Source organism: Onychostruthus taczanowskii, unplaced genomic scaffold, assembly GCF_017590055.1.
Source record: "Onychostruthus taczanowskii isolate IOZ18803 unplaced genomic scaffold, ASM1759005v1 scaffold178, whole genome shotgun sequence".
Taxonomy (NCBI): domain Eukaryota; kingdom Metazoa; phylum Chordata; class Aves; order Passeriformes; family Passeridae; genus Onychostruthus; species Onychostruthus taczanowskii.
This window is the reverse complement of record NW_024498995.1, coordinates 533980-543484: the sequence shown is the minus strand read 5'-3', so window position 1 is coordinate 543484 and position 9505 is coordinate 533980. Positions and strand designations below refer to the sequence as shown.

Sequence of the window (9505 nt, the reverse complement as noted above, 5' to 3'; positions counted from 1 at the left end):
CTGATGAGTTTCCTCCCGCTCCGCTGACGACGGATGGGGGCCGGGCGGGGCGCCGGGGGGGCAGGAGGCGGCTGCCCGCGGGCCCCGGCCGGGCAGAGGGGAGAGCTGCCCACCCACCCCCGGAGCTGGTCAGTGCCCAGGGACCCGGAATTGGGGATTTGGGGGTCTGGGACTGGGGATTTGGGGATTTGGGGATCCGGGATTGGGGATTTGGGGGTCTGGGACTGGGGATTTGGGAGGGTTTGGGATAGGGGGGCAGAGGGGGGAGCTGCCCACCCGCCCCCGGAGCCGGTCAGTGCCGAGGGATCTGGGATTTGGGGTTTGGGGTTTTGGAGATTTGGTGTTTTGGGGATGGGGGAAGTGGGGATGGAGGGAGGGGAGGGAGCTGGGGGTGGGCACGAAGGGACGGGGCCGTGGGGGTGATGGGGGCACCGAGAGAGGCGATTCCAGCGCCCAGGGCCGATGGGAAACCCAGCGGGAGGAGCAGGTGGGGTGAGGAGGAAGAGGAGGAGGAAGAGGATGAGCAGGATGGGCTGGGGGTCACGAGCCCTGGCGGAGACCCCCACCCAGATTCCCTGTGCCAGGCCCAAACGGGGGGGCCGGGAAGGGCACGGGGGAGGTCACGGCACCTCCTGGATCCCGGGGTCCCGGGGGGCCGGGCCGGGGGTCCCGGGGGTGTTCCCGGCCACGTGCCCCGGGGGATGGCGGTGGTCTCGATGAGGAGCCCCGGCAGCTCCGGCCCTGTCCCACTCTGCCCTCGGCGCCATCGGCACCCGGGAAAACATCTGGGAGGGGGCAAAGCACCCCCGGGATGCCCCGAACCCACCCTGAGCTGCCCCAAGCCCACCCGAGCTGCCCCGAGCCCACCCGAGCTGCCCCGAGCCCACCCGCGCTGCCCCAAGCCCACCCTGAGCTGCCCCGAGCCCACCCTTAGCTGCCCCGAGCCCACCCTGAGCTGCCCCTAGCTCACTCTGAGCTGCCCCGAGCCCACCCTGCCCATGCCCGTGGAACCCCCGGTGGCTCCCCCCACCCCCCGGTCCCTCACGTCCCTCCTGTCCCCCAGGGAGCCCCCCGGCCCCCCGGGCCATGGAGGGACCCCCGGTGCTCGGCCCCTCCTCGTGGCAGCGGCGCCGCGCGTGGGCCCGGCAGAGCCGGGGATGGAGCAGCCCCGAGGGCGAGCACGAGCAGGAGGAAGAGGAGGAAGAGGAGGAAGAGGAGGAAGAGGAGCAGGCGGCCGCTGTCCCCTGGGAGCCGCCACAGCCGGACCGCGCTGTCCGGGGCGGTCAGGGCCAGCCCGGGCCGCGGGAGGGACCCCCGGGCCGGGTCCCCTCACGGCCCCTGTGTCCCCCAGGAGCGCTCTGCGACAGCGTCCGGACCTGGCTGCGGGACTGCGGGTGAGGGGGGACACCCGGGGGCCACAGCCCCCTCCCAGGGGATTTGGGGAGGGGGCGAGGCTCTGGCTCGGCCGTTCCTGGAGGTGCACATGGCGGGGGCGGGGGGGACAGTGACGTGTGACACGTGTGACCCCCACGTGGCCACAGCGGGATGTCCCCAGGGCTGGGCTGGGCTGGTGGCACCTTCCCCCCGCGCCGCCCTGGGGGTCTCACGGGGGTCCCTGGGATTGGGGATGTGCCGAGGAGACACAAAAGCCAGCACAGCCGCCGTGTCCCCTCCTGTCCCCTGCGTGTCCCTGTCCCCAGCCCGCCGCGCTCTGCTGTCCTGTGCCACCTCCTGTCCCCGGGACGGGCTCGGGGCTTGGGTCGGGGTCGGGGTCGGGGTCGGGGCAGGGGTCGGGGCCGTGACGGGGCCGTTCTGTGGCACAGGGGGGCAGCGCTGGACGAGCCGGGATCGCGGGGACCCTGCGGTACGTCAGCTTTGTCCCCTCCCCGCGGTGGCCCGGGGGGTCCCCGGGGGTGTCGCAGAGTGTCCCCTCCCTCTCTCGCAGAGAGTGGCAGCAGCGGGACGAGCCTCGAGGACCAGCTGAGCCCGGGAGCTGAAGGTACCCAACCCCCCCCGGGGGTCCCGCGGTGTCACCGCCACCCCCGAGGGGACAGCGGGGCTGGGGACAGCCACCATCTGCTCCTCCAGGTCTGCGTCCCCCCGGGGCTGTGACAAGGGCGGGGATGTCCCCAAACCAGCGCCAGTCACCCCCTGCTGTCCCCCCGCTCCCTTTTCCAGCTCTGCTGCTCCCGGGGACCCCCCAGGCGGCGGGCAGGTGAGATTTGGGGTCCCGGGGGAGGCTGGCAGGGCGGGGGACCCTGTCCCCGTGTGTCCCCTGGCACTGTCCCCTCCCCACGCAGGAGTCAGTGGGAGCGGCGGCCGAACCCTGGGGACAGCACGGCCTGCGGTGTCCCCTCCGGTGTCCCCTCCGGTGTCCCCTCCGGTGTCCCCAGCAGCCGCAGGTGGGGGCAGGCCGCTCGGGGGTCGCTGTCACGCCGCTGTCCCCCCGGCGGGGCTGTCCCCTCGCGCAGCCTGCCCGCCGTGCTGGCCTGGTGCCAGTCGGACGCCGAGGAGATCCTGCACAGCCTGGGCTTCGTGGGGAGCGAGCCGGGGGTCGCGTCCCGGGTCCCCCCCCGCTTCTTCTCGGGCCCGTCCCGCGCCAGCGGCATCGACCTCGGGCTCTTCCTGCGGGCCCAAGCGCGGCGCCTGGCCACGGAGGATCCCTGCCTGCTGCTGGCCAGTGCGTGACACCCCTGTCCCTGTGTCCCCGCTGTCGCCTGCCCGCCAGCGGCCCTCGGGGGGGGGGATTTGAAACGCTCCCGTGCCTCAGTTTCCCAGTGCGGGAATTGGGGGATCACCCCGAGCTCCCCGAGCTGTGGGGTGGGATGCACTCCCTGCTCCTGTCGGAGCTGGGAAATGGCTGCCGTGCCTCAGTTTCCCCAGGCGGGAGCTGGGGGGACCCTCCCAGCCCCCCCCACCCCTCCCCGAGCCCCCTGACCCCCGACCCCCCGATGTCCCCCCCAGGTCGCTTCCAGCAGGTGCAGGCCCTCGCTGCCGCCGCCGACGCGTTCTTCTGCCTCTACTCCCACGTGTCGCGGACCCCCCTGCAGCGCATCGCCCCCCCCCGGCCCTGTCGCGACATCCCCGACAGCGCCGAGCGGCCCGGGGAGCGCCTGAAGCGCGCGGTGTCCTCGCTGTGCCTCTACACCGGGGCAGGCGACAACGGCGACATCCCGCGGGGGGGGACCCGGGGCGAGACCCCCGGCCCCCGCAGCGCGCGGGACCCGGGGGGGCTTCGGGCGGGGCCGGGCGGTGCCCCCGAGGGCTGCCGGGGGGACGGCGACACGACCACGGGGCAGTGGTGGCCGTCCCCGAGGCCACCCCCTGCGGGGACAGCGTGGGGACACCCCGAGCGCTCCTGTCCCCGCGGCCTGGGGGTCTGGGGGCGCGGGGGGGCTTCGTGCCCGGCCAGAGCAGCGCGGGGGGACACGGGGACACCCAGCAGGGTGGCGGCCACCCCCGAGAGCCCCGCGGGGCTGCGACCCCCGGGCGACCCCGGCCTCGACCCTCGGTGCCACCCGGGGGCCACCGCGAGGGCCGGGGGACACCGCGCCGGGCTGCGGGGGGGTCCCCAGGGGCTGCAGCCCCCCGGGGGTGTCCCCGAGCCCCCCGAGCCCCGAGGAGCGGCGGAGTCCTTCGAGCTGGAGGAGGTGAGGAGGAGGAGGAGGGGGAGGAGGGGGAGGAAGGCCCCCCCGGCTGGCGCGGGGAAGGAGCTGGAGCGGGAAATGTCCCCGGAGCCTCGCAGGCTTTTAAGGTTTCAATGATTCAGAGGCTCGGGCGGGGCCGGGCCCGGGGGGAGCCGGGTCCCTGCCCCCCCCCGCGGGCACAGGCACGCACAGGCCGGGCCGGGTCACGCGTGGGGACACGAGGGACGCGCGGGGGCGGCGCCACACCTTTGTCACGGCAGCGGTGACACGCTGGGCCCCGCACCCACCCCCCGCAGGTGCTGAGCGAGGAGGAGGAGGATGACGATGATGATGATGAGGAGGAGGAGGAGGATGATGATGATGATGCCCCCGAGGAAGCCGCCCGCTCCCCCCATCCCTTCATCAGCACCCGCAGGAGTGAGTGGGGGTCTTCCTCACCCTCCTGGGGGGCACGGGCTGCCCGGTGCCAGCGTGTCCCAGCTGTGTCCCCGCCGTGTCCCCACCCTGTCCCCACCCTGTCCCCGCCATGTCTCCACGGTGTCCCCCGTGTCCCCCCGTGTTCCAGCCCTGTCCCCACCGTGTCCCACACGTGTCCCCACCGTGTCCCCCCGTGTCCCCGCCCTGTCACACCGTGTCCCCCCGTGTCCCCGCCCTGTCACACCGTGTCCCCCCGTGTCCCCGCAGGCTCCCTGCTCCAGGGGCGCTCCCACAGCAGCGGTTTCGGGGAGGAGCCGCTCCCCCCCTCGGCGCCCCCGGCCCGGACTGCGTGACCCGAGGCCACCTCGGGAGGACGTGTGGCCTCGGCCGGCTGTCCCACGGACGTTTTGGACACGCGTGTGACACGTGTGTGTGTGTGTGTGTGTGGCACAGGAAAACCTCCGCGCTCGGGATTTTGCCCCATTTTTTTGTCCCTCCCTCGCCCCCCCAGCCCTGTGGCTCGGGGCCTGCAGCAGGGAAGTGTCCCCAGCCCTTGGGGACGTGTCCCCAGCCCTTGGGGACGTCACTTGCACTTTGGTCGGTTACACTAGAGGGGGGTGGGGACACAATAAAGTCCCCCAAGGGATGGCGGTGGTCGTGTCCGTGCTGGGGGGTGCGATCATCCCTGCCCAGCCCCCACCCGGGGGTCGGGCTCAGCCCCCGCGCCCCCCCAGGTGCCAGCCCCAGGACCCCGGCGAGGAGCCACCGCGGTCCCTTTGTCACCGGGCTGTCGCTGTCCCCCGGGACCCTCGGCGTGCCAGGGTGGCACCGGGAAGTCCCGGAGGATCAACAGCCCCGGGGCTTCCCCGTGGAGAGCGGCCAGGCCGGGATCATCCGGGATTATCCCCGCAGCCCCTCCGGCACCGGGGCCGGGACCGCATCCCAAATCCCGGGGGCAGAATTCCATCCCACCGGCGATGAACCCCAAATCCCGGGGGAGATTGTTCCATCCCACCGGGGCCGAATCCCAAATCCCGGGGGGAGAATTCCTTCCCACCGGGGCCGAATCCCAAATCCCGGGGGGAGGATTCCATCCCACTGGGGCTGAATCCCAAATCCCGGGGGGAGATGGTTCCATCCCAGAACCAGACTGGGACAGGGATGGGGTTGGGGACACGCTGGGACAACTTCCTCCAGCTCTCCATGCAGAGATCAGCAGCTCCAGCACATTTCATGGACACTTTGGAGGCCACGGTGCTTCCCAGGAGGGTTTTAGTGGATTTTGGGGCCATTTAGGATTAATTAATCCACTGGGATGGGGAGCTGCTGGAGCAGCACAAAGAGGTTCCTCTTGCCATGAGGTGTTTCTGTGAGGGTGTTCAGGGATTAACTCCCTGATCCAGGATTCCAATTCCCTGCTGGGGGCTCTGGCTCTGCCTCCCGGATCTGCCTGCCCCAAATCCCCGCCCGGGGCACGGCTGGGCTCTCCTCACCCTCCTCTTCCCACCGGGAATGAACGGGGCTCTCTGAGCCACCAGGAACAGGCAGGAAGGTGGCACAAATCCTCCCTCGGGCGCTGGGATGATGGAAAACACCCAGGATTCATCCCTCGGCTCGGCAGCCAAGAGGAAGGACGTGGCCAAGCCGTGGGAGCCGCTTCCCACGGGAGCAGGAGCTGCTGGGGGGGCAGGGAAGGAGTGGGGGGAGCTGCCGGCAGGGCCCCGTGTCCTACATTTGGGGCTGGCTTTGGTGCGGGGTGTTCTCCATCCCTACTGGCACCACATCCAGGCTCATCCCGCCCCAGTTCCGTCCCCATGGCCACCAGGTCCTGCCCCATCCCTATCCACAGCCATCCCTTCTCCATCCCTGTTCCTATCCACCTCCAGCCCTTCTCCATCCCAGTTCCATCCCCATCCCCATCCAGGCTCATCCTGCCCCAGTTCCGTCCCCATGGGCACCAGGTCCTGCCCCATCAGCCATCCCTTCTCCATCCCTGTTCCCATCCACCTCCAGCCCTTCTCCATCCCCAATTCCATCCCCAATCCCATCCACATCCAGCCCCATCCATACCCATCCTTGCCTCATCCATCCTCAATCCCATCCCCAATCCCACTCCTGCAGGACCCAGAACCTCTCCCGGGACACATCCCTGAACCCCCCATCCCTCGGAGCTGCCGTCAATCAATCATTTCAATCAATCAATCAACCATTCCCCAGAACTCCGCCTAAACCTTTTCCCGAGCGGGGCTCAGCCGGGCAGGTCCTGCTGTGAGCGGGGCCGGCCCTGGAGCCCGGCACGGCCCCAGCCCGGCACAGCCCGGCACGGCACGGCCCCAGCCCCGAGCCTTTCCCGAGCGGGGCTCAGCCGGGCAGGTCCTGCTGTGAGCGGGGCCGGCCCCGGAGCCCGGCACGGCCCCAACCCGGAGCCCGGCACGGCCCCAGCCCCGAGCCCGGCACTGCCGCAGCCCCGAGCCCGGCACGGCCCGGCCCCAGCTCCCGAACTGTCCGAGCAGCTCCGGGAACGATTCATCCTCATCTCCTGTGGGGCACGGCTCTGCCCGCCGTGTGCTGCCTGTGTCCAGCCCGTGTCACTCCTTGTCCAGCCCGTGTCACTCTGTCCTGCCAGTGGTCACTCTCTGTCCTGCCCGTGTCATTCTGTGTCCAGCCCGTGGTCACTCTGTGTCCTGGCCATGTCCAGCCCATGGTCACTCCATGTCCTAGCTGTATGTCCTCCATGTCCCTCCATCCCTGTGGCCCTCCATGTCCCCAAATGTCCCCAAATGTCCCCTCCTGTCCTTTTCCCATCAGGTGCTGGGAAGCCCAGTGCTGGAGTGTGTGGGGCCTGGGAGGGTGTGTGGAGTGTCCAGGGGTGCCCTGGAACACTCTGGGGTGCCCTGGGGCACTCTGGGGTGCACTGGGATGCTCTGGGGTGCCCTGGGATGCTCTGGGGTGCACTCGTTTTCTCTGGGGTGCCCTGGGACACTCTGGGGTGCACTGGGGGCACTGGTTTTTTCTGGGGTGCCCTGGGACACTCTGGGGTGCACTGGGGGCACTGGTTTTCTCTGGGGTGCCCTGGGACGCTCTGGAGTGGAACCCACAGAGCTCCGGGGGGGTCAGGAACTGCTCGGGGCTGGGGCTGGGCTGGCCCGGGGGGGCTGGGGGCTAATCCGGGCTAATCCCGCCCTGGCACGGGCACCTGCCCACACCTGGAAAATCCCCGGGTGCCCCAGCCCTGCCCCAGCCCCTTCAAAAGGGGCAGAGGCGGCTCCCGGCTCACCCAGCCCGCTCAGCCGACCCCTCCGTGCCCCTGCCCGTGCCCGTGCCCGCCGCCAGGATGAAGCTCTGGACCGCGCTGCTGCTGGCCGGGCTCGCCAGCCTGGCCACTGCCCGTGAGCAGGGGACACGGCTGGCACCGGGGTGGCATTGGTGTGGCATTGGGGTGGCATTGGGGTGGCACTGCGGGCAGCATCGGGGTGGCACCGGGGTGGCACTGCGGGTGGCATTGAGGTGGCACTGGGGGTGTCCCGGTGGGTGCGGGAGGGAGGTCAGGGTGCCAGCGGTGTCCCCAAACTGGGGTGGGGGTCCTGGGGCTCCCGACCCCCGCCCAGGTGGGCGATGCCACCTCCGCTCTTCCCCCGCAGGCCCCGTGGAGGAGCCGAGTTCGGAGGGGCTCCTGGCGGAGCTCGGCAACCTGCTGGACCCCGCGGTGCTGCAGGAGGCCGAGGAGAAACCCCTGGAGCTGCTGGACCCCCACGAGGAACCCCTGGAGCTGCTGGACCCCCACGAGGAACCCCTGGAGCTGCTGGACCCCCACGAGGAACCCCTGGAGCTGCTGGACCCCCACGAGGAACCCCTGGGGCTGCTGGGGTCACTGTTGCCGCTGGACCCCAACGAGGAGCCCCAGGAGCTGGAGGATCCTGAGGTGAGCCCCGAGGAGCCCGAGGAACCGGAGGAGAGCCCCGAGGAGGCCGAGGAACCCGAGGAGAGCCCTGAGGAGCCCGAGGAACCCGAGGAGAGCCCCGAGGAGTCTGAGGAATCTGAGGAGAGCCCCGAGGAGTCTGAGGAATCTGAGGAGAGCCCCGAGGAGTCTGAGGAACCCGAAGCCAGCCCTGAGGAATCCGAGGATCCTGAAGAGAGCCCTGAGGAGTCCGAGGAATCTGAGGAGAGCCCTGAGGAGCCTGAGGAACCCGAGGAGAGCCCCGAGGAGCCTGAGGAACCTGAGGAGAGCCCTGAGGAGTCTGAGGAGAGCCCTGAGGAGTCCGAGGAGAGCCCCGAGGAGGCCGAGGAACCCGAGGAGAGCCCTGAGGAGCCCGAGGAACCCGAGGAGAGCCCTGAGGAGTCTGAGGAACCTGAAGCCAGCCCTGAAGAGTCCGAAGATCCTGAAGAGAGCCCCGAGGAATCCGAGGAATCTGAAGAGAGCCCAGAGGAGTCTGAGGAACCCGAAGAGAGTCCAGAGGAGTCTGAGGAACCTGAAGCAAGCCCTGAGGAGTCTGAGGAATCTGAGGAGAGCCCTGAGGAATCAGAGGATCCCGAAGCGAGCCCTGAGGAGTCAGAAGATCCCGAAGAGAGCCCCGAGGAATCAGAGGATCCTGAAGAGAGTCCCGAGGAGTCAGAGGAGCTCAGCGTGGACCCGAATGTCCTGGTGGAACTGGCAGAAAAACTGAAAGGTTTGCAAGCCCCCCAAAAACCCCTAAAACCCCCAGGGGAGGGCAGGTCTGCTTTGGGACCCCCTAAAACCCCTGAACCTCCCAGGGGAGGGCAGATGTGCTTTGGGACCCCCCTAAAACCCCTGAACCCCCCAGGGGAGGGCAGGTCTTTGGGTTCTGTCTCTGTTCCAGGGCAGGGTCGGTGCTGCCGGGTCAGTTCGCTCCCGAGGGTTGGGAACGATCCCAAATCCCTGTCCCGGCTCCGATGGGGAGGGAACGGGAGGGGGTCAGACCCCCCCGAGGCACAAACGGAGCCGGGACAGGGGACGGTGGCACCGCCGGGGGGGGTCACAGGGGGATCAGAACGTGCCACCGCTTTGGGTGGTTCGGGAACCCCGAGGAGGGGGCGAGGAGCCCCTCGGGGTGCTGGAGCCCCCCGGTTTTGCCCCCGCAGAGGCGCAGGAAGGCGAGAAGAACGAGGGGATCCTGTCGCATCTCATGGACGCGATTAACTGGCTGGTGACCCATCTGAGCAAACACGTGTTCGGGTGCGCACGGGGGCTCGGGCTGCGACCCCGAGGTCAGCGCCCCAAAACCGCTCCCGGCCCCTCCCCGCGCCTGGGGGGGTGGGGGTCGCCTGGGGGGGGGTCTCAAGAGGGGATGAGGGGGCCGGGCCGGGGCTCAGCTCCGCTGTGTTTTCTCTTTTGCAGGTGAGCAGTGAGCACCGTGAGCGCTGCCCCAGGGCCGGGGGCGGATCCCGCTCCCCCCGCCGAGCTCCCGGCTCGTCCCGCGGCT

The 9505-nt window shown here is 70.2% G+C and overlaps 2 protein-coding genes across 5 annotated transcripts; both read left to right on the top strand.

Annotated features, from left to right (window-relative positions):
• On the top strand, nt 1-4692 carry TESPA1 (thymocyte expressed, positive selection associated 1). Of its 4 annotated transcripts, XM_041400336.1 has the most exons (10): nt 1-128; nt 1064-1394; nt 1824-1864; nt 1946-1999; nt 2089-2215; nt 2301-2680; nt 2965-3262; nt 3293-3650; nt 3944-4064; nt 4332-4692. In XM_041400336.1, exons 2-10 carry the CDS (start codon nt 1087-1089, stop codon nt 4415-4417), a joined length of 1773 nt encoding a protein of 590 aa, XP_041256270.1. In that variant the 5' UTR covers nt 1-128; nt 1064-1086; the 3' UTR covers nt 4418-4692. The 4 variants fall into 4 exon arrangements, with proteins under 4 accessions (XP_041256270.1, XP_041256271.1, XP_041256269.1 ...); XM_041400337.1 differs by having other exon boundaries at nt 2179-2215; nt 2965-3650; XM_041400335.1 differs by having other exon boundaries at nt 2965-3650.
• A 2706-nt stretch (nt 4693-7398) lies between these two features.
• On the top strand, nt 7399-9505 carry LOC121333724 (cell surface glycoprotein 1-like). The gene is made up of 4 exons (XM_041400330.1): nt 7399-7453; nt 7706-8731; nt 9165-9258; nt 9421-9505. The coding sequence occupies exons 1-4, from the start codon at nt 7399-7401 to the stop codon at nt 9422-9424; spliced, it is 1179 nt and encodes a 392-aa protein (XP_041256264.1). The 3' UTR covers nt 9425-9505.

Excerpts from the sequence above, each read along its gene's own strand:
- TESPA1 (XM_041400335.1), top strand. The coding sequence starts at position 1,087 with ATGGAGGGACCCCCGGTGCTCGGCCCCTCCTCGTGGCAGCGGCGCCGC. Across the intron at positions 2,681-2,964 it reads TCCCTGCCTGCTGCTGGCCA|GTCGCTTCCAGCAGGTGCAG; the intron begins GTGCGTGACACC and ends TGTCCCCCCCAG. Across the intron at positions 3,651-3,943 it reads AGTCCTTCGAGCTGGAGGAG|GTGCTGAGCGAGGAGGAGGA; the intron begins GTGAGGAGGAGG and ends CACCCCCCGCAG.
- LOC121333724 (XM_041400330.1), top strand. The coding sequence starts at position 7,399 with ATGAAGCTCTGGACCGCGCTGCTGCTGGCCGGGCTCGCCAGCCTGGCC. Across the intron at positions 7,454-7,705 it reads CGCCAGCCTGGCCACTGCCC|GCCCCGTGGAGGAGCCGAGT; the intron begins GTGAGCAGGGGA and ends CTTCCCCCGCAG. Across the intron at positions 8,732-9,164 it reads ACTGGCAGAAAAACTGAAAG|AGGCGCAGGAAGGCGAGAAG; the intron begins GTTTGCAAGCCC and ends TTGCCCCCGCAG.